Source organism: Ambystoma mexicanum, chromosome 7p, assembly GCF_040938575.1.
Source record: "Ambystoma mexicanum isolate Mex_15411 chromosome 7p, UKY_AmexF1_1, whole genome shotgun sequence".
In the NCBI taxonomy this organism is placed as follows: Eukaryota; Metazoa; Chordata; class Amphibia; order Caudata; family Ambystomatidae; genus Ambystoma; species Ambystoma mexicanum.
In genome coordinates, this window is record NC_090939.1 from 477,107,844 (window position 1) to 477,131,836 (window position 23,993).

Consider the following 23,993-nt stretch of genomic DNA (forward strand, 5'->3'; position numbering starts at 1 on the left):
AGGCGGGTATTACTCGTCGAACGCGGTGTCCAAGCCTCCCATGAAGCCACCAGGTAAAAGAACGATAGGCCACCAGCCTGTACCACCTGTGAAAGAGAAAGATAGAAACTGTTTTTAAATGACCAAGATAAGTGTATTAAACCTTAGTTGCCAATGACAATTCTTGTATCCAATGGCATTGTTGCCAGTACAAATGCTACCTAGACACTGTACAATATTGAACGATTATTTTACGACTATTACTAGAGCATTGCAAGACTAAATTGGTTCGACAATGATATATTGAAGTTACGACAATATAGGAGACAACCATGAAATAGTAGTGGCGTAAGTGACATCACAACCAGAGTATACTTACTCGTTACTTGGATTCCGAGGGCGAACTGTTGCGCGAAGTTCATGCATAAGCACCATCATAATCCTCAACACGGACCGTGTGAGGCAGGCTGCCCTGAAGTCTGGCAGCCCGGTAGCGCATAGTGGCTATGTCTCGCCTTGAGATATGTAGGACAAGCATCCAGAGTTTTCTCGGCAGAATCAGTTCTCCACCTCGGTTGGCATTAGCGCGCACTGATTGCAGGTGCACCAGGTGGAAACGCCGTCCATGCGACTAGGCTCAGGCTCTTGATCTGTTGAATCGTCCTCCCAACTGTCGTCCGAAGCCCCATCGTTTCCGCATCTTTCTCTTTCGAGTAATTCCTCCTCAGAATACTCTGGCTCGTACTGGTAAGGCTGTATTGTTGCCATTGTGGGGGAAACGAAAATGATTTATAGTAATGGTACTGGTATCTGTTCGCAGAGGCTACAAGCAACGAAGGTAGCTGACCAGAGCACAGAAACGAGGCACATAAGACTCAAAGAAAGACAGTGAAACGATTGGAAAAGCAAATCTGATGTGGTCTGATGAGAAGCGGCCTGTTTATACTTATTGAGGAAAGAGGCATCCTGCCGTTTCCATGGCGACACGTCATTAGCTGAAGCGCAGAGAACGTGGACACGAGATGTGCTTTAGCGTTGTGAAATGTGCAGTACGCATCTAGTGATGTCAGGCTTAGGGGAGGGGGCTATGATTTAGTGCTGCTAGGGCAGTCCTGCTTGGGCGATGCGGCGACGGATAAGATTATCACAAGATGGCCGTGCCCTGCTGCTTGATTTTGCATGTGTTCAAAAGTGAAAAGGTACGGTACATAGGAAATGTTTGTACAATCGGTCAACGTATGCTTAAAAACACATGCCTGAACCCTCGGGACAATAATATTTCTGACCAAACTATTCCTTTAAGCATGTATTTGAGGACCCTGTCTCCAAGAAAAACTCCTTGTTTTTGACAGGGTAAGCTAGACAAGGTGCTTGTGAGAGACATCTTTTGAGTTGTTTTACAGCCTCGGCTTATTCTGGACCCCACTCCCACTTGGCCCCCCTTTCAACGGATGGATCAGGGGTTTTTGAACTCTGTGTAATCCTGAATGAACTTCTTACTGTAATTAGTCCGTCCAAGGAGGCTTCTTAGCTCACACAGAGTTGTGGGGTCTTTTAGTTTTAGGAGTGCTTCCACTTTCTTTTCCTGGGGACAGAGACCCTCTGGAGTTATCTCATGCCCCAAGAAGTTGACACGGGTCCTGCACCACTGTGCCTTTTGGAAGGACAGTTTTGCTCTGGCAACCCTCAACTGGGTCAGAACATAACGGATTTCCGCTATATCTTCCTCCACAGTTGAGCTTTTAATCAGTACATCATCCACATACGCCAGGTTACCCCTTTCACCCAAGTCGGGCATGGAAGGGAGATGTTGAATTTGTTGTTGCCAGAGTTTATGTATCCGAAGGGAGTCCGGGTCCACATGTAATGCTGCCCCCCGGATGTAAAGGCCAGCTTGTATTGGTCCTCCCTACTGATGGGCACAGTCCAGTACCCATTGGTCAGGTTCATGGCAGTGTATACCTTTGACCCCTGGATCTGGGCCAGTCCTTGGTTAATGTACGGGAGAGGCCATCAGGACATGTGGAACCGTTTATTTAGCTCCCTAAGGTCAGCACAGAGTTTCCACTGGCCGTTTGATTTTAAAATCCCCCAGCACCGGATTATTAAAGGTGCTGTGGACTGGACGAATTATCCCACAGGACTCAAAGTTTTTGATTATTTCCGTCAGGGACTCCATGGAACGCGAAAGGCAAGCGGTATTGCTTCACAAACACTGGAGACATTCCCGGGTTCGTGGGAATTGTTGTAGTATGGATCTCGGTGCGACCACAGTCTTACGAGTCCACTGCAAAGAGATTGTGAAAATCTAAGAACACCCGTTTCAACTTTTGCTTTTGCTCCGGAGTCTCACAGGCATCAGCTAGGTTGACTTGCTCTTCAACCATTTGCCTGAAGCCTGGAAAGACTTCCGGTTTTGCTATCTCAGCGGCCTCCTCCAGCTGGGTGGAGAGGTCTCTGGTTAGAGTATTGACCTGGACAGAGGGTTTCAGGTAGGAGAGGCAGTCATTGTGGACCTGGAATATCACCTCATCCTGCCTGATATAACAGGTCACCTCTTCCTCACTGTAAGGGCAGGAAGAGTACACCAGGAAATTCCCCCCTTGCTGGGTGACAATTCTGTCTGGTGGTAAGTTGTTAGAATCCTATGCAGTTCCCTTAGGGAGTACTACAGAAGATTAGGACAACAGGTATTTGCGATAAATCCCCTTTGGTATCAGTCTGTAGCACACAGATTTAGTTGGTAGCTGTGGCTGAGCAGTCAGACTTATCTCAAGAGAGAGATGAGCAGTATTCAGGGTTTACACAATAGGACTACAATACTATGGAACAAGGAAGCACTGACCAAAGCTTTGTATCAAAAAGAATAGATATATTTATTTTACACACTCTGATGTTCACACACAAATCACTAATTTTAAAGCAAGTTAAAACCGTCAAGAAAAGTATACACAACTCCCTATTTAAATTGTAGACAAGTTTGAGCAAGAGTGAAAACTGAGCAAAACGGCACAGTGTAAACCAAGCAGAAATGGCACTCTATCAATTTCTAAAAATGGAGGGAAAGGACAAGTTATATAGGTTTAGACTCTTCAACTTCCCATGTCGATTGTGAACAAGTTAAGCAAGGCAGTACTTTAGCAGATGCAATACTGAGGTGAAAACCGAGCAAAATGGCACTTCACAATATTAAAAAGGGGAAGGAAAAAGGTGGTTATAAGAGTTAGGTGCACCAACACATTTCTAGGTGAAAAGCAATCTAGAGAATGCAATTGTAACAGATTTAGCCAGAGTCAATAGGCCTGTGCCAGAGTCAGCGGTACAAGGCAATGTGCCCAGGATCAAACTGTTCTAGTAGCTGCAGTCAAGTCTTTGTTTAACAAATTTGAAAAGGCGGTTGCAGAAGGTAAAAGATAATGTTAGACGATAGGGGCAGCCAACCCAGTAGGTAAGTAAAGGATTTAAAGCACCTTTAGCGATACCCAACGAAACGGGAGGCCTAGCAGAACAATGTACGTTTAAAGTGGAAGAGGCTCCTGCGGTGGCGGTAGTTCCTGGCAGTTCCTGCAGTTCGGGATATCCAGCAGAGGAAGAGAGGCTCTTGTCGTGGAGGAAGGTTCGAGTTACTGCACTGCCCAGGGATGAAGCCAGCCGCAGTGCTGCCAAAACTAATAAAAGGTACGCTCCTTTAAATAGCAGTCGTGGTGGACGGGTGCCTGGCTATCTGGTCTCCGAGTGCAGGGCACTGGCGATTCGACCAAGGCAGGTCCTGGAAGGCGATAGGTGAACTGGTTGGCCCCACCAGCTCAAGGGAAGAAGACTCTTGCAGGCGAAGATCTTCTCGAGTCATTGGAGAAAAGTGGTGAGGATCTACAGCAGGGCTTCACCGGTGGTTCATTCGTTGCAGATGTCTTCAGCTTCTCTCCTCTTCGGGTTTCTAGTTCCAGTGGCAACGTCTTGTCCTCCTGTCCTCAGGACCCTGCTTTTATGTAGCAAGACCCCAATTCAGAGAGCCTAGCTGTCACTCACACAGTGGGGTGGCTCTCCTGGCGGGAGAACCCCCCAGCCTATCAGGGCAGAGTGCGACTTGGGTTAAGCAGGCAACCCTGTCCAGGGTGCCTATTCCCCCTCCCACATATCCTGTATACCCCAGACTCAGTGGTGCCGAGGGGAGGGCTTCTGTGCACAAGCCCGCCAAAAGGACGAGCAAAGGATCCCCGACCCGGGTTAGGATTTAAGAGAAAGACACCAGAAAGTAATATAAATGTTCTGGCAAAAAAAAAAACACCGGATGAAAGTTATTAAAATAAACCGGTGGTATGTTAGAGGCTGTCAGTAAAAGTGGTAGCCTCCAACAATGGGAAACTCCCATAGGGAAATATTCGCGGTCGAATATTTATGGTAGTAACCACTGCCATTAGCCAGAAACTTTGGAGAGAGGGACTGTACAGTACCCCCTCGAAAATGAACACTAGGGGAAAACTATTAACCCTTTCCAGTACTTCTATAGTAAAATGGGTTGTACTGGTTCTGTGCATAAGTATTGACTAGCAAAGTCAATGGGGAATTTGCATGCCCTGGGAGACAGTAGTCAGTCCCAGGGTATGGAGTCTATGTTTGGGGGTCACTATGACACCCCTGTGTCACTGCACTGAGGGTGCTGTGCAACACATGTTAAAAAGATGATGCCTATGAGGGTGAGAAAAACCCCATAGACCATGAGCACACAAGATAGCCTAAAAGACACATCAGCAATCCGTCTAAGAGTGGGAAAATGAGTCTCACTCTTAGCAGGAGAGAAAAATAAACCCCTCAAATCCAGCATAGATGCTAGAGGACTCTATAGGTAAGAGAAATTAGCCTTATAAGAGAATTCTCCCTAATCTAAGTCATTGTCACTGTCATTGTCAACACAGTCATTGGGGATTGGTCCTATCAGTTCATTTCCTAGATCCATGGAAAAATGTCGGTCATCAACCGCCATTCCAATGATGGTGCCTGCGCCCAGAGTGATACTCCTGAGGTCGCTGTTGTCCACCACTATTGGAATGGTGTTGCATTCTACATTGACTAATGGGGTTGGGTTTAACCCCAACCCCTTCTGTTGGAGATGGACATTGAGGTGTAAATATGCGTCAGGATTTTGCAGTTTCTGTCCTCTTTTAATTTTTTATTCAAGTGGGAATAGTCTGGTCCGACCTGGGATGGTGACCTCCTCTCCAATTTGAACTTCAACCGCATACGGCAGCAATTGGGCTGACCGAAATGCTTTTTCTGAATCATCAAAGTCCATGGGATTGCCCCCTAGTCGGGACCAGGCTTTGTAATTTATCAGGTCCAAATTAATGGCAAACCGATTGAGACTGTCAATGCCTAAATAGAAAGCAGCAGGGACATCTCGCACAACCCAACAATTATGTTCTATGCTTTTGTTACCCATGGACATTTTGAGCATATACCTGCTAGGCAGGAGGTGTTTGGAATTGGGAGTTTCCAGGCCCATTTCCCAGTTATCGATCAATTTAAATGTGGGAATGGCTGGATCTTTTGGGAGCTTTCGGGACATGGCTTTGCTGATGAAGCTCTTTCCGTTGTTCACGCACACTCGGGTGAGAACAGATTCCTTCCCCTCATTTAACTGAATAGGGATGAACAACTGTTCTCTAATTTTCTGGATATCAGCTAAACTTTGAGCTGGTTTCTCATCACTTTTGGCTATAGAATTGGGATTTTCAGATTATGAATCGGTATAAAATGTCAAAGTATTTCCTTCCAGTGTGGAATGTCACTTAAAACTGGAAGGATGGTTGATTTTCAGGAATGGAGAGGAGTTCCCATCACCACTTTGTGATCCTTCAGCAATTACTGTCACGTCAGGTATTTGATTGTTCTGGAAATGAAACTCAATATGATCAGGTTTTTGTTCAACCATGTGGCATGTGCCATTTAAACTAACATGGTTGACACTCTGTTTTAATTTTATTGGCCTGCTAGTCCAGAGGACCTTGTTCACACAGTCTATTAGGGGAGACAGCCTGCGCAGGATGTCATTCCCTAGTAGACAGGGTGTTCCCTCTGGAGTCATGACTATGACCGGGTGTTTCACTTTGTGTCTCCCAAATTTTTATTTCCAAATCCGCAGTCCCCTCGACAGGAATTTCATTCCCGTCGAAGTTCTGGAGTTGTCCAAAAAGAGGGGTGAGGGGTATCTGGTATCCTTACCCCTTACCGAATTTAGCTGTTCAAAGGCCCTTTTTGACAGAAGAGTGGCTTGGGATCCAGTGTCCACCAGTTCTGAAAATGTACATTGCCCTTGCATTTGGACTGGGGCATAAAATCTACCCTCCTTCTACTCAAGCTGACAAAGGCAATGTGCATTTTGGGCAAGCTGAGTGGTCAATTTCTTTATTTTAGGCTCTGACACAGTGGAGTTTTGGACAATTTTCTGTGCCAGAGTCTGGGAATCTGTAATGAAAAGTTGGCATCCTGAAATAGTGGAGATTTTGGAATCTTCTGTTTCCCTCAGCTCTGTGCTGCTCCCCGCTTACCAGGTGGCAGTCACTGCAAACCATTTTTGGGTAGGATCCCTCCATTACTATTTTCTTGTCAGGATGACAATTCTGGGGTTCAGGGATGGGTGACTCTGAATCATTCCCCACACCCACATAGTCTTCATTTAGATCTCTTGGGACCCATTTTTCTTTGGGAGGAATTCCCCCATCCCTGAAGGAGAAGATTTTTTTCCCCAGAATCCTCTAAGGATTCTTCCCCTTCAAACTGGAGGACACTAACTTCCTCCACAAAATGGGCCTTTTTACTGTCTTTATTTCTCCTACCCCGCCCTCTGTTCCCTGGGTTGAAGATTTTTCGGGGGCAAGAGATTTATGTTCCGGTTCCTGGGTGTCCAGGGTCTTTTCACGTGTGAGAAAAGAAGCTTCCTCTAGGGCTTTACATCCCCTTTTCCCCCATGCCTCCTCCTCTGGAACCATGAGTTGTCGGGGTTCTCTCCCTGTCATTGTTCTGGGTTGCCAGACCCTTGGTTTGTGGGGTTCTGAGCCGCCATGTTCATCTGAGGGTTCTGTTGAGCCCTCAACATACGACCCGAATCCTGGGTGAGGTTCTGGACCAGGCGCTCCAGTTGGGACACTCAATCCGGCTGATACAGGGGTCTCTGGTCATATCTAGGTGGTTCACGGGAAGGATAACTATCCCTTCTCCTGGAGTACCCTGGATATTGTGGACTTTGGTAACCCTCCACCCTTGGCCTCCCCTCTCCCGGATTGGGTAGTCTGGGCTCCTGATAGCGGGGGAAAAAAGGAGGGTTGTCCTGTAGGTTGGAGTTTTGTGAATACCGGGGAAAGAAACTTAACCCAACATTTGGGGGATTACTGCCCTCCTGGGGGAAGTTAGGAGGGAATTTTCCCGGGGTAGTACTTACCTGATTACCCCCCCCCCCCCCCCTTGAGCTGGGGGAGTCCATACATACCCTGAGATAGGTCGGTTGCCCTTGTATCTGGGACTTATATAATCAGGGGAGTTAGGGGTCCCATTGGTGGGATTACCTCCCTGACCGCCACCTGTTTGTGATTGGCCTGAAGGCCTCCTGGGTCTCTGATTTTGCTGGTTTGGGATTGGTGTATTTTTAGGCTCCCCCATTTCTAGGTCCAAAATCGGGGCAACCTTCACCTCCGCCACCTTAGCAGCAGCAGGGGTGTTGGTTGGCTTGGAGTTTTTACCCAGATTTTGAAGAGGATGTCCATTTGGCATAATCCATACAATTCTGGCCATCTTTTGTGTGAAATGCGTCCATCATTTGTTCCTATAGTTCCAAATGCTCCCAGACAGAATATTTTGTGTTTTTATTGTAGAGTGTCATGAAATTCCTGATGGCCTTGATCTGCCTAATGGGGTCTTTCACCAGAATTCTTTTTGGTTTATCTGCCTTCTTTCGCTGCGTCACCTGAGTCCATTCGCCCTCAGACTCAGAGGCGCTGCTATTTGAGGTCCCCTCATGATCATCTAGGTGCTCCCTATGATATGGTTTACTTCATAACAAAAAGTAATTGACCCTACCAAATGGTTTATCCATATCTATTATTATTTATAAGCAGCTAGTTTATTCACAAGAATAATCATCCAAATAGATTGTATTTGACACACTTGAGGCTAAGAAGTATTTAAAGATTAGAATAGTTATGCCGCGCATCGCGCATGCAACATCATATGTAAACGCATGATGTCACGATGATGCGTGTGATGCTGTGTTGTGACATCATCAGGCGCGTGTCGTCTTAGGACCATAGTTTCTTAGACTTCAGTAAGAGGTGAGTGTACTGATCATGAGCACCACATTTGTGATGGGCCACAGCGCACATCTTTTCTCCAAACCTTATCCCTAGATATCCATTTTTGGTTACCCCTTTTTAGGTATTGTACCTACTATTAACAGGCAGATAATTCTGGGCAGTCAATGATCTAATCGCTTCTAACAAGCTGGACACAGATAATATGATCAGGGTAAGATTTAATACGTTAAATTTGATATTACGATATTCTGCAAAATATTGCTCACTTTTGGGCCCGCAACAATTGTATTTGGTTTTTGGTACTTTTAACAGGCGAATAAGAGTTACGTAGCGGATGCGTAATCTTCAACTTTGAGAAGGAGTTCCTCACAATCACATGTTCCAACACAACCTGTTGAATTGGATAGGGCATGTTAATGTCCAATTCTCTATTAACTATATACCAATTAGCCGCATAGTACTAATAATGTGCCCTTAATTATTTTAATAGGATAACTCTGTATACAGAGAACATACGGGGAAGTTATCAGAGGCGTGACCACATCCAATTATCCCTGTTTCACCATGACTATCCAACATTAGATTGTATTTTGATCACTTATGCTTTAGAATCTGATATAGTAACCATCACATGGTGGCAGGTTACTTCTATCCAATGGCTTATCCATCACCCAATCAAGGTTATCCATGGTTTATCACTGGTTTTCTCAGCTTTTATTAACCTTTTGGCACCATCAGGCTGCGCATGGTATAAGAGGGACTGGTACTCATCAGAGTATTAATTAACTCAATAACTCTCTAGCACTATACATTTTAGGTTTTCTTCAATACAGGTGAACCACTTATTAATGCAGGAGTCAATATTGCTGTGTTTCTAAAAAGTTATTACCTGTGTCTGTTTTCCCGCTCCTGTAATACCTCCCATTGCCTACTTCATAATGGGTATGTTATTACATTGATACAACCTAATTTTGGGGTTTAATTTGTATGATTTAATTTCTGTGGGTTTATTTTTTATATCATGTATTATACCTTTGTATTTGTTTTTACAACTTTTGATACTATGTATATCTGTTTCAAACATTTACTTATCTATTGAAATATGTTTAATGTGTGTTGAATGTCAGCCTTGAGGACGAACATTGGGGTCGAAACACGTGTCGTTAGCGGTATTGTACCTATTATTAACAGGCAGTTGTGAAATCATTTTGGGCAGTCAATGACCTAATCGCTTCTAACAAGCTGGACACAGACAATATGATCAATGCGAATAAGAGTTACGGGCGGATGCGTAATCTTCAACTTTGAGAAGGAGGAATCACATGTTCCAACACAACATGTTGAATTGGATATGGTTAATACCGTATACAGAGAACATACAGCCTTGAGGACGACCATAAGGGGCGAACACGTGTCGACTGAATACCTTATTTGGAGTCCAATAAAACAAAACATTTGGTTTAAAGTGATCAGAAGAATTAATGGATTGATTAACTATAAGACAACTTTTTGGGACGAGCGCAGATATACCATACCCAATTATCTCATACTGTTAGCTTTATTTCTAGGCCCATACGGGTGGTCTAGCCTTTGGTATAAGCAGCCTGCAACTGTCATTATTTCACAGGGACCTGAGCGCTTTCTGATTAGGATTGTACCTGTATACACTTTTAACTTTGATCCTGGTTGCTCCTATGTGGGCGAGACAGCCTTGGTTCCCACATCTTCTCAAACTGGCGATGTGTGACCCAATCAAGCTTCCGTGCCCATACAGCATGTTGACACAACACAAAGGGGCTTCCCTCCACCCATGCCTACAACCCAGGAATTTGGCAGCTTGGCTCCTGAAGTCATAGAATTTGGCCACTTAAATCTTCCATAAAGGTGTATGGATATCCTTAAAGAGGCACGAAAACCCAACAACAGACACTGCTATTTTAATAAGTGGGAGAGATTTGTGATATGGTGCACATCACAATCACTAAACCCAATGGAATGCTCTCCAACCAACATTCTACACTACATGCTTTACCTACTAGACTCTGGCCTAATATTTAATTGCATAAAGGTGCATCTGGCGGACCTGTCGCGTTGCACCACCTCACAGAATAAAGTGTCCTGGTGGAAAGTCCCTGTTATTAAGGCATTCACGGAAGGGGTGAAGAGGCTATACCCCCCAACTTCCAACCCTCCTCATGGTTGGGATCACAATGTTGTGCTCTCCAAGGTCATGGGTCCACCCTTTGAGCCTATGCACAAGGCCAGCCTAGGAAAACTTGCTTACAAGACGACATTCCTAGTAGTGATCACCTCCATAAAACAAATCAGTGAGCTACAGGCTTTGTCCGTACAATACCCCTTTTTCATTATACACAAGGACAATGTTGTCCTCCAAGCATATCCTAGGTTCTCACCTAAGTTCATTTCAAAGTTCCATGTACACCAATCCATCGAACTTTCTACCTTCTTTCAAAACCCATCAAACTCAGCAGAAAGAAGCCTCCATACACTTGATGTACATAGGCTGGTCTTGTACTATGTGAACAAAAGAAACCTCTAGGGCAAACATACCAGCTCTTTGTTTCCATAGTGCCTGGTAGAGAGGGTGATTACATATCCAAGAACACCATTTCCAGATGGATATTCAAGTTCATGCAGCTCGTCTATTCCCTATCCAAGAAAGTCTTACCTTTCACCCCTAGGGCACGCTCTACCAGAGGTGCAGGAGTTACCCTAGCTTTCATTGCAAACATCCCTCTAGATGCCATCTGCAAGGCTGCTACATGGAGTTCCAGCCATACGTTCACACAGCATTACTGCATTGACATACACTCTTAAGCAGATTCACAGATGGGACAAGCGGTCCTAAAACATCTCTTAGCCGCTGTACCTTCTAACTTCCCACCTCCTCCAGATACTGCTCGCTAAACTATGCAGAGCATGTGATCTAAGCAGATCCACAAGCTACAGAAGGTATGCATTACTCACCGTAATCATATTTCGGGTGCTTGTATCTGCTTAGATTCACATGCGCCCACCCTTCCGCCCCTACTGGAGTAGAAGGTGCATAGATATTTTCTGGGTTATCACTGTTTCTGCTTTATCACATCTGTGCTTGCGCTACACTTCATGCAACCTCATATCAGAAACAAACAGAGGGAACTCGATGCGTGAAGGACCATGGGTACAGTACATGTCACACTAGGGATGGCATTACTAAACTCGACCTGTTGATGTCTGTTTTTGAGTTTCGAAAACAACTCTGTGACTCTAGATGTGGGTCTATGCAGAGCAAGTGGATAAAAGCACCAGAAATACGATTATGTTGAGTAATGTATCCCATATATATTCAGTGGTACATTTTTGTTAAAGGGACGTTATGGTTCATTTGCACTAATAAAACCTATGAAACTTCTGTGAAAAAACTTTGTTAAAGGGACATCTTTGTTTACAAGTAAAACCTAAAACCCCCAAAATTGTGCCAGTTATGGTAAGCTAAGCAACCATAACTTGTGCCACCACAGTGCACTGCTAACAGTAACACCAAGGATATCAAAGATGACATCGCTGATGACATCACATATCTAGGCCACTTGTTTTTGTTCACTGATATAGCTAGGCCAGGTGTTTTTGTTCACTGACAGTTAAAATATTACAATTCAAAAGGTGCTATATATCTAGACATTAACCTTTGTTGTATGTTCTTAAAGTACTTTCCTTGGGGTTTAGTGTGAGCTCGTGGTGCACATACACTGGGCAATAAAGCAGGCCTCAAACACACAATTCTTTTGTATACATGAAGATGAACTTTAATGTTATTGACATTTTCTGGTGATGTTGTTTCTTTCTTCCTTACTTTAGTTTCCCTGTATGTGCCTCTGATTTGTATGCATTGTGGGTCTTCATATGTATTGTTTGTACTAACACAAGTGTGTAGTAAGTCTTGAATTGTTAGCTATTTATTCCATGTTTAACATTACTCAAAACTCTGCTAAGGTAGCATTCATCATCTTACTATCGAAAATTACCATATAAAAAATATTGCACTTCTATGGTGCATGCTACAGCCATTGCCTATGTGTATGTATGATTACGTTCCTGTATTAACAAAACACTCCAATATAATATTTTGTTTAGACAAGCACATTCTTTAATACTTGAAATACTTCTTAATAGGTCTCGTAATAACCTCTGATATCTTGCTACCAACATTGTAAACACAACCCCTTGTAGGAACTTTTTATCACAGTTTAATATTTGATGTCATCAGTGATGTCATAAATTGCATTTGTGATGGGTTTTAGTGTTAGCAGTGCAAGGTGGTGGTGCGAGTCTTGGTTGCTTAGCTTAACATAACTGGTGAATTTCTGGGGGTTTTTGGTTTTGCTTGTAACCATAACGTCCCTTTACAATGTTTTATCACTGAATTTCATGGGTTTTTACCAGTGCACCCTAATTTGCTACAACTTCCTTATATTATACTTAGCCCCAATATAGCAGCCCTTTTGGGCAACCTAGAAGGTTTCACCTTAAAACTGTGTCATTCCCCACCTTCTAGCAACATTTCTAACACTTCTATGAACTGTCTGCAACTTTTTCCACTGTTTTTGGATCGGCGACTTTCGCGAAAGTCTGACATCATCACAGACTTTCGGGACAGTGTCACGTGACTGCGCGCACGGTGTGATGACGTGTTCGCAAACGGCGCTGTGCTTTGTAAACAGTTCAAAACTGGATTTTCAGCTGATAACGGTTTCTAGCTCAATATTTACCCTAGCACAGCTTCTTGACCTATTCTTACTGATTTTCCATCTGCAATCCAGGAGAGAACACATGCTTGGAAGAATATTAGCACAACTGCTATTTAACTTAAAAAATGGCATCTGCCATGGCCATTCCTCCTCCCCAGGACGCAATCATGCAGAAAAGAATCAAGAGGACCAGGAAGATGAGATAGAGGAAATGCCTATCTCCAGCACCCAGAGAGAATCATGGGTGTGGCATTTCTTTACCACCATTGGGGGTGTACCAAAGGTTAAGGCTACCAAGGTCAAATGCATTTTTCTCAGTCACGGACAACCTGGCCAGTACTCCTACGGGACCACATCCATTCGCCGGCACATCAAATCCAACCACCGGGATGCTCTGAGAAAGGCTGTTCCTTTCTCAGGAAGTAGTAGGCTGTCTTCCTCTACCTCATCTTCCTCACCCAATACTGCTACCACACAGGCTACCCCTGTAGGGTACAGAATCTCACCAGCTACCTTGCAAGCCATTAAATAGGCTGTTGATCCATATCCTTCCAAGACAACACCACTCTGCAGGGGGGAGCAGTTTCATAGTGCTTTAAAGGCTGTAATCAAGGAGCGTGAGAAACACTGCACACTACCTTAGATTTAACACACGCCCACCATCTTTACCAGTTCACCTGTCCTTCCATATCTGTGGTCGGTGCCCCTACACTTACTTCCCTCCCCACCTTACTTCCTAATCTCTCCTGCAAAAAACACCCAACAAAAGGAACCACCTTTCTCAGTTAAGAAATGGAAGTAAAAAAAAGAATAAGCATATAGATTCCATCTACAATTTTCTGTCCCAAGTACTTTTCTCTAGCATACAATAAGGTCCATAATCCATGGACCTTCATGACTATCCTAGGTCTCTGCAGTCCCTTCTCCAGGCCATGCATCATTAAAAAACCTGAATGGCATGTGCACATCATCGCATAAGACAGCCCTTCTACCCTTTTTAGTGTTATATTTGTAACATTCCCTCATTGCCTGCTTTCAAACAGTCACACATCTATCCACCAATCCACCAAACTCTACATATAACCCTATCAACACATTCAACTTCCACATACCAACTGCCACTTAAGAATGTTTTAGAAATCTTTTGCATCTGTATTTCCCTTTCTTATCCAAATAAATTGAACACACTGCTGCTATAAATGCACATATGTATTGTGCAGTAAGAGAAGCGCATGAATGGAAAGGGGAGTAGGGATTGCCAAGCGCTGATAGGAGCCCAGAAGGAAGGTGCCAAGAGATGTCAAGGTGAGAGGCCACTGGTTAAATGCTGGGGCAGAGGAGTCCCAAGGGTAGTGTGCACAGCCGCCAGGCGGTAGACCCGCAAGGGCAGTACTGAAGTACTGAAGGGGAGTGGATGTACTGTTTTTGACTAGATATAGGGCTTGGAACCTGCAAGGTTCATGAGGCACCAGGCCACTAGTCTCAGGGGTAGTGGTATGAGTTTGGAAAGGGAAAGCAGAGTTTTTAAAAGTTTCCAAAACTTAAGGAAGTCCAGCTGAAGTATAAGAGGAGCAGGAAGGCTGTTCCAAAGAGAGGCACCAGCCAAAGCGAGGGACATGCCTCCCGCTCTCTGTTTCAAAAAGCATTTGAAAAGCAGAGAATGGAGTTAGAGGAGCGGAGGCCTCTTGCAGGGCAGTATTTAGGGAGACAAAGTTGGAGATATTGCAGTCCCAGACCCCAGAAAGCCTTGTCAATGATACAGAGGATCTTGAATTTCATCCTTGCAACCACCTGGAGCCAATGTACACATTTTAGGGTTGCAGCGAAACGATCCTTGGGATTGAAGCCAATGATAAGTCTTATAGCCCTATTTTAGATTACCCAAAGGGGGCGTAGACAGCAAAGGGGGAGGTTAAGGAAGACGCTGTTCCAGTAGTCCATCCTACAGAGGACCAGGGCTCTAGAGACATTGAGCTTCTGGGGGAATGTGAGGAATGGTAGAATGCCTATAAGGAGGTGAAGCTAAAAGTGGGCTTTCTTTACAAGCTCCAAAATGTACGGACTAAAGGAGAGAGAACTTAAAAATCACCCCAAGGTTTTTGGCCTCACAGGATGGTGAGAGTAGAGGGTCCAAAGAGGGCGGGCAGAGGATAGGAGAAAAATAGGGAACACATGTCATAATAAGAAAGATCTCTGTTTTGCATGCATTGAGACAGAGATCGTTTGCCTCACACAATTCCTCGAGGGCGGTCAAACTATCAGGGATAAAAAATTAGGAGAAGAAATTAGTTGAGGGAAGTTTAAGGAAAGCGGTGTGTCATTAACATAACACTGTAAATGAAAAAAAAAAGGAGGACATCAGGTGAGCCAGAGGGATGAAATAGATATTGAAGAGACACAATCGTAGGATAGACACTAGGGTACTCTGCAGTTAGACAGTGAGGTGGTGGAGTACAAACGGCCCAGTTGCAGCTGGGAAGGGCGGTTAGTGAGGAAAATAGGTCAGCTAGTCCAGTGCCTGGTCCATGATGCTAAAGGTTTCATGTAACTGTTTAATGAGGATGTTATGTTATTTGGCATTTATATAGCGCCTTATGTATCATTGGTATGATCTCAAAGCGCTGGTAGGTTGAACACCCTCGGGAACTGTAGTTCAAGTCAGTAGAGAGAGAGAGTCATAGGGTGCGTAGGTGCACTGCATATGTGTGCAGCCATTGTGGCAGTTGCATGATTGCTGCTTCTTAGTGGGGTGGTCAGTTGTATGTGTTCAATTCTGGAGGGTGGACACCCAGACTGATTTCTGGCTGCGTTAGGCCGGAGGAGACGCATAAGGTAGCGGTGTGTGCTAGCTGTGTTTAATTAGGATGAGGAGGAGTATGTGGCGGGTGTTGGTATGAGAACAGCTATACCGAATGTGTCATAGTATTGCTGTGTTCTAGTTGAGTAGTGGTGTATAGCAGAGAGTAAGCGTGGTGTGATATGGTGGTTATTAGTAAAGTGCTCGAGATCGAGTACTCCGTCTGTGCCATCTATTCTATCCGTTTTATTTACTCTGTTAATTCCAATTCATCTGTTCATCCATTTCGTCTGTTACATCTATTTAATCTAATAGTCATTCTATCCATTCCATCCACTCGACCCTTTATCCACATGATCTACTTCATCCATTCCGTAGACCCATTTCGTCCTCATCATTTGAATGTGTTCAATCTGTTCCATCCTTCCTATTCATTCGATCCGCTCCCTGTGTTCCACCCAACTCCATTTGTTCATCTACTCTGTCCGTTCCATCTACTCTGTCCATTCCATCTGCTCTGTCCGTTCCATCTGCTCTGTCCGTTCCATCCGCTCTGTCCGTTCCATCCGCTCTGTCCGTTCCATCCGCTCTGTCCGTTCCATCCGCTCTGTCCGTTCCATCCGCTCTATCCGTTCCATCCGCTCCGTTCCATCGACTGTGTTCAATCCACTCCATCTGTTCCTATCCACTCCATATGTTCCGTCCCGTCTACTGTATCCGTTTCATCCACTGCATTCGTTCCATCCACTAGATTCGTTCCATCTATTCCATCCTTTTCATCTGTTCCATTTGTTAAGTCTTCTCATCCTTTCCATTCGTTCAATCTGCTTGTTCGTCTCATTCGTTCAATCTACTCATCTGTTCTATCTGTTCCATCCCCACCATCTACTCTGTGTGTTCCTTCCACTCTGTCTGTTTCATCATCGCCATCTGTTCCATCTACTCCATCTGTTCTATCCACTCGTCCACTTCGTCCGTTCCATCCACTCCATCCGTTCCATCCATTCCGTCCACTCTGTCCACTCCATCTGTTCTAACTAGTCCATACGTTCTATCCACTCATCCGTTCTATCCACTCATCCACTCCATCCGTTCGATCCATTCCATCCACTCCATCTGTTCCATCCACTCATCCATTCCGTTGGTTCCATCGACTCCGTTGGTTCCATCGACTCCGTCGGTTCCGTCCGTTCCATACACGATCGATCTGTTCGATCTAGTCAGTCTGTTCCATCCGTTCCATCTGTTCCATCAACTCATCCACTCCGTCGGTTCCATCCACTCCGTCGGTTCCTTCCTGTTACATACTCCATCCGTTCCATACACGATCGATCTGTTCAATCTAGTCCATCCGTTCCATCCCCACTCCATCCATTCCATCCCCATCCTATCCGTTCCATCCCCACCCCATCCGTTCTATCCCCATCCGTTCCATCCCCACCCCCATCTGTTCCATCCCCACCCCATCTGTTCCATCCCCACCCGATACGTTCTATCCCCCATACGTTCTATCCCCCTCATACGTTCTATCCCCCATCCATTCCATCCCCACCGCATCCGTTCCATCCCCACCGCATCCGTTCCATCCCTGTTAAATCCGTTCCATCCCTGTTCCATCCGTTCCCTCCGTACATCCGTTACATCTGTTACCTCCACTCCATCCGTTACATCTGTTCCATCCGTTCCCTCCACTCCATCCGTTCCCTCCACTCCATCCGTTCCTCCACTCCATCCGTTCCTCCACTCCATCCGTTCCATCCTCTCCATCCGTTCTATCTACTTCATCCATTTCTTCCGTTCCCATCTGCTACATCTGTTCCAACTTCCATTCGTTCCATCTATTCCTTTTGTTCCATCTATACCATCCGTTCCATGCATTCCAACCAGTACGTCCGCTCAGTTCCATCTGTTTCGTCTGCTCCATCCGCTCTGTCTGCTCCATCCATTCCATCCGTTCGTTCTGACCAGTAGACTCAGTCAACCAGCTCTCCATTTCATTCACTCTATCCGTTCCAATCACTCAATGTGTTCAATCCGCACAATAGGATACAATGGTTGACCGTGTAAAAAAGGCAGAGCACACATCAAGGAGCACTATCCTCAATTGTAAAAGAAAATCCTCCAAGAACACCCCCTGCCCAGAATTAGGGGCATATATAGAAACCAACGTAAGCATGCATTCCCCTAGTAAACCCTTGACACGTGAATCTTCCCTGGGGATCTCGTAGAACCTTAACCTTGGAGCATGGGATTTGCTCCCCCACCAAAATCGCCATTCCCTGCTTCTTTTCACCCACTGAAGCAAAGAACTGTCTCAGAAATGCCCTGGCTCGAAGACGTTTCTCATACTGCGCAAGTAAATCGGTCCCCTAATTACCTCCGAACGGATTTCCTTTTCATCTGGGAGTTCATCCCCTGCACATTCCACCTGCCCAGCCGGATGAGGTCCCCCCCCACCCAGGTGTACCTCTTCCTCAGCCATTGCGTCCCCACTGGCAGTGCTGCAGCCCCTTGGCCATCACTTCCCAAAGTGTATCTTCCTAATAAAACAAATCCAATGCCAGATCCACAATAGACATTTGTAACTTGTACCCTATCACCCCCCTCACCCTCCCAAAGCCCCATAATAAACCATACATAAACAAAGATGTAAGTCAGTCATCCAACTTAACCTGATTGGGATACCGACTTGGAAGGCTACTCATCGCCTTTCAACAGTACCCACCCCAACTGTGCCCAAACTCGCACAGCTTGTTCATTATTAGAGGCCATGAAAACCCATCCCAAGAGATCCCACCAGATCAGATCACCATGCCACCGGCCACAACCCCAATCAGGTGTTCCTGACCGGACCTTTCCCTTTCCTCCCTCTCCCCACCTGCAACCATTTTCTGTGCCCCCTCACGTGTGGTCCCAGAGCTCTCCCTTTCAACATCGGTACCCCTACCCTCCACCACCGTTCGCGTCCGCACCACTCATCGTTTCCTTTGTATGTCAAGTGAAGAGCTGTGTGGATCCCCCTGCGAGAGTTCACCTCTCTGCTGTGCAACCACTCTAGCAGTGCCTGAGTGGCCTGCGCTGTGCCAACCTAGCAGAGGCCAGGTCTTGGTACAGGGAAAGGGTGCGGAAGACAATTATAGGTAAGGCTCTTGCCTTAGTCATTATGCGCTCCTTCAACTTAAAGAAGTGCACACAGGAAAGCATATCAGGTGGTCTGCCTTGGGGCGAGGATATCCGGTTCCTTGTCTGATGGGCCCAGTCCAGTTCGATCTCAGTATCCGCTGTTAGGTCCAAGATGAAGCGGAAAAGGTCTGCCACAAACTCAGGGAGGTCCTCATCTTGCACAGCAGGGGGAAGGCCTTGGATCCGGATTCTCCCCATCCTCCGGCTTGTCTTCCAAGGCGTCCCACTTGGCCCACTCGGACAAAGTCGCTGCAAGCAGTGCTATCTTAACGGAAGGGTGCCCGTTCTTCATTTGCCCGATTGTCTGGTAGCAGGTTCCACTGAATGGCGAAAAGACACCCACATGGAGCTCAGGGTCATACGAAACAAACTCCTGCATTTTCGATTATGTCAGGCAACCAGGGAAGGAGTAATATGCCATATTTGCCTTCACCACGCCCCGAGATTGCTTTCTTACAAGAGACCCACCTAGTAAAAAATGACCAACACTGATTGTGGAATAAATCGTATTCAACTGTTGAGCAGACTTTAGCGGCGTTAAAGGCAGTTGTTGCTATTTTGTTGAGTAAACATCGTTCCTTAACTGTTAGTGAACTGATTACAGACAAGGGGGCAGATTTATCACCTTAAGGGAGCAATCGCCAACAAGGCTTATAATGTATCCTCTCTGTATTCGTCTTAAGAGGTGCAATGCCACTTTCTGTTGTCATAGCTAGATAAGGTGAAAGAGAATGCATGTGCTAAAGTCGCTATGGGGGGGAGCTTTGAACTCTCAATAGGAGCCAGAGTATAACCATTCAGGGAGTCCCAGAGAGATCAGTAACATGATGTTCAATGAGATAACTGTAACGATTGAAAACATGGGATTAACGGGTGCTTGGAGGTACCATACCTAAGGGCAGAGGGACTATGTTATTTCCACACGTATATAAGACGCTTAAATAAAGTGTTATTTCTTAGTAAATGCTTCACTGATACCTCAGGTGAGGGATACTCTTATTGAGCCAAACCTTTTATGATATCACAGCCCCTTTGTGATTACTCTTGAGCTTACTAGAACCAATAACCAGCAGAGGTCGTAGACGATCCAACAATATGTCTTGTGAGATGAGATGGTAAGGATATCTGAACATATGTAAGAGAATTCTTCAGTGTTACTCTCCGCAAGGTAGCACATCCAGCAATATGTGGGATGCTTTTAAAGCTTTGGTCATAGTTTGTGTAATAGCAACATTGATTCGAGCCGTCTGCAAAGGCAGAGTGAGGGAGAATCTTCTAAAAGACCTTACTTTTTAAGTATTTATTAAAGTCCCATTAAACAATGGGACTTTAACTGCAGGGCATTGGGCTATAGGCAAATTTATAGGAAGATGCCAAAGGCCAGAAATCGGGTCACTACCTTACAAATTGAAATCAATTAAGCGAAAAGGCAACTATTACATTGAAAGTATGTATTTTTTTTAAAGACTTGGAAATTTGCAGCTAATTTAGTCTGGTAGTGCTATTAACTCATCGAAGTTTTTATTTTATTTTATTTGGGGGGGCCCCTATCCTTTAGCTCCGCCGCCCCTATTATTTATTCCCTATTCCCCACCCCACCCGACCCATTATATGCCCTTAGATTGCATGCTATTAAAGGCAGATATTTCTTACAGATGCTGGTGGGGATGTGGAGAGAAACGATCCCTATTAAATGTTTGATGGGTCCATCGTCATCTAGATTCCTCTTGTCAAGAAGTCTGACAACTGATCCCCGAGGTTACAGGAAAGGAGTTTCCTTGGGGCCCAGTAATAATACCAGGCAAACCAATTAAGACCATTTATCCATTGCACACACCAAGGAACGGTTGATTACTGCTGTTTTCTAAAAAGTAAAATTAACACTAGGACCAGACTGGGGAAGCAGGAAGTGCAGTCTACAAGCAAATGGTTGATAAAGTTATGGTTGGAGATGGCAATGGAGTTATTATGAGGCGACATTCAATTAAAGAAATGTTATCTTTGGGACACATGGACTCTGTTGTTAGAACACTTTTCATGAGAAATCAGAACTTTCATGCCCCTCTAAGCTGAGTGTGCTGCAATTGTTTGCTCAGCAATAAAATGGAACATGGGGTAAATGAAAGAAAATGATCATAGGATGTAAGATCCAGCCCAAAGGGATTGTCTTGTGGTGTGTTAAGGTGTGGGAGGAGATGGCATTATCACATAGGGTAATTGTTTTGGGGCTTTGTTTTACGAGATGTACTGGATGATAATTGTAAATTGGGTTGCCATGTGACTTGGATGTGGGGAGGAGAAAAATGCGGTTTGGAATTTGGGGCAGGCAGATAAATTTGAGCGCTCCGTTTGCCAAGGAAGACATCTTTTATCTGGATATCGGCATTGTTACTGGATGGTCAATGCACTGCCCCAAAACAACCCCGGAGTCATGCTTGGTCAGGGGTAACTGGGAATCCACAGAATGGGTAATATGGCACGATCGCTCTCCAGGCCATTTCCTGGTGCCTCACTACTCCGGGTCACCTTGTCCACATCTGCATTCAGCTTTGAGGAAAGTCTGCAAGCAGTCAGCTGGGATGGGAATAGATCTTGGGGAGGGGTGTTTGACTGGGTTAGCTCTGCCGTTTCCTCCGTTCAAGACTTTCACCATTCAAGACTTAAATTCTTGTATAACAGCTGTTTAGCGACACAAACCACTGGATATGCTGAAGTAGCGTTTACGTTTAGATGTTCAGGAAACAGAATATTGGGAATGAAAGAATTGCAACTTCCTATAATGTTTTATGTCCTAGTTCTTTTACATTTGTAGGTTATCAGTGGTCTTCTAAAGTGTGCTTCTGCTTCAGTTTAGATTGTAACTTTCTTTTCAGATCATGTGGCCTAGAAGTTGCTTTCACTTACGTTGTGATATAAATAATGTACCAGTTTAGAATTGGTGTACCATGCTCATTCCTGGTGTTGCATAATTATTCATGTGGCACAAAGTCGCTCCAAATACAGAATTGGAGACAGTTGCTAACAAAGTAAGCACTTCAAGTTAAGCTGTGGATTTAGTAATTCTACATTAACTTGATCTCATATTTCTATGCAGTAGCTCAGTGGTGTAGTCATACTGTTTTATATTGAACAATATTCTCTCAACAAGCAGATAAACTGGTTAGAGACTTTCACAGGACTTATAGTTTTATTTGTATTAGTTGTATAAATCAGTGTTCCCTATTTCTTTTTTTACAGTCCACCGAATTTGTGAAACAGAACATAGTAGTATCCAGTGGATTTGTGGGAGGCTTTCTGCTGGGTCTTGCTTCCTAAGCTGCCATCTACATGTTGTTTTAATGATAACATCCGAAAAGGAAGAAATGAAAAACAGGAGTGTTTGTGGCGCTGCCAACCTACTGAACCCTGCATGCCAGCTACCTCCAAGACCTACTGAGATCGGCAGGCCAACAAAACTGATGTTTTTTCTTTCTTTTAAATCTTTCTTTTCCTGAAGCTTGCAATAATACTAGGACTGGCTGAAAACAAAATGCTGCTGTTGACATTCTATATTTATGGACCGGCCTTTCTTAAACAGCAGTTCAGAAACTAGATTTTTTATTTGATGTCCTTTGTCAGTGACTTTCTCATGGTTTGCTCTAGGCTCTATATTCACAGTCTTGTAAGAGAGCACATATTTGGGTCTGTTGCAAACATTTTATTCTAGTGTTTATTTATTTTCACGTGTTTTGTCTTGTCATGCTCTTTTCTAGTGCCAATAATGTAACACTCTGTATGTTGTTGTAGTCCTGGGACTGCTCAGGTTTCTCTGAAACCCACTCTGTGCAATAGACTACATCTTTAGTTTTCCTTCCGGAAATCAATCATTGCAGTTCTGAATGGATTAATTATTAAACAAACTAAAATCAAACATTATTGGTTTCCGTTATTGGGTAGCAATACTGTTAGAGTGAAAACCATGATTCATCAAGTGTTTGCCACTTGATCCGTCATATATTGCTTCAACATTACAGTTGACTTTAATTTTTTATTTTGCATAGCACTAATTGCCACAACTTACGTGAACTCTGGATGCCTAAGAGAAGTAGACTAGGTGATAACTGAGGTGTGAACAAACTGTGGCTATATTAATTCTGAAAGAGTGTTCTTTTTGTGGTCTTGGCTAACTTGTGTGTGTCAACTCGTGACACAAGCTTATGGGAAGGAATTTCTATATTTTAACCACACCAGTGGATAAGCTTTTATCACCTGTTGTGTTGCATACTTGCGACCATGAAAACGCCAATACTTTGGGGTCAAGTTATTTGTGACTTGGTTACAAGGTGGACCAACTGAACTGGGATTCATTAACTCAAAATAAAATGCTCGGGATGGTTGCCCTTAATTCGTACTAGATTCTCTCCAACCCTGAGCGGTCCCATAACATCCTGCTCCAGTTCCTTCCAGGGTTCTCAGGCCCCTCTGACCTTGGGCTCCTGTCAAAAGGTCTTGCAGGGTGCTGGTTCACGAGTGGTTCCCTCCACCCTTGTGGGCAAGTTACAGTCCATTAGTCAGTTGAAGGCATCCAATGTTCTCTGTTGACCCTTACCCCAAGACTATCTACCACGAAATCTAGCATGAAGTGCTACCAGCGGAGTGTCAGCAAAAGGTAGTCTGTCAGGACTGCTCTTCTCTGGACCACTCCTGATTCTTCCTATAGGACCTTTCTGAATCTGCACTGTCCTTCCTGACCCCCTTGCGCCCCCCTGAAAACGTTGTAACCAGCCGACAAACAACCTGGCCCACAAGACCCCTCCTGCTCTTATGATTTAGGTATGTGTCTTGAACCTATGTTAAAAAATGAATCCCAAAAGCTTGAGTTACAAAATTGCAAAGCTGACTTGTTTGTATTTTCAAACTCTAGCTTTTGGGATTTTCTTCATTTGTCCCCTGCTTTTCATTTAATGTATGCAGGGGACACCCCCTCAAACCCATTAT

The 23,993-nt window shown here is 44.6% G+C and overlaps 1 protein-coding gene across 1 annotated transcript in view; it reads left to right on the plus strand.

Annotated features, from left to right (window-relative positions):
- FUNDC1 (FUN14 domain containing 1) overlaps positions 1–22,926 on the plus strand; it is a 534,940-nt gene extending 512,014 nt beyond the window's left edge. The window contains exon 5 of the mRNA XM_069636500.1: positions 22,254–22,926. Coding sequence (XP_069492601.1) covers positions 22,254–22,331 — 78 coding nt within the window. The 3' untranslated portion in view covers positions 22,332–22,926. The remainder of the gene's footprint in view (positions 1–22,253) is intronic.
- Positions 22,927–23,993: the final 1,067 nt, after the last annotated feature.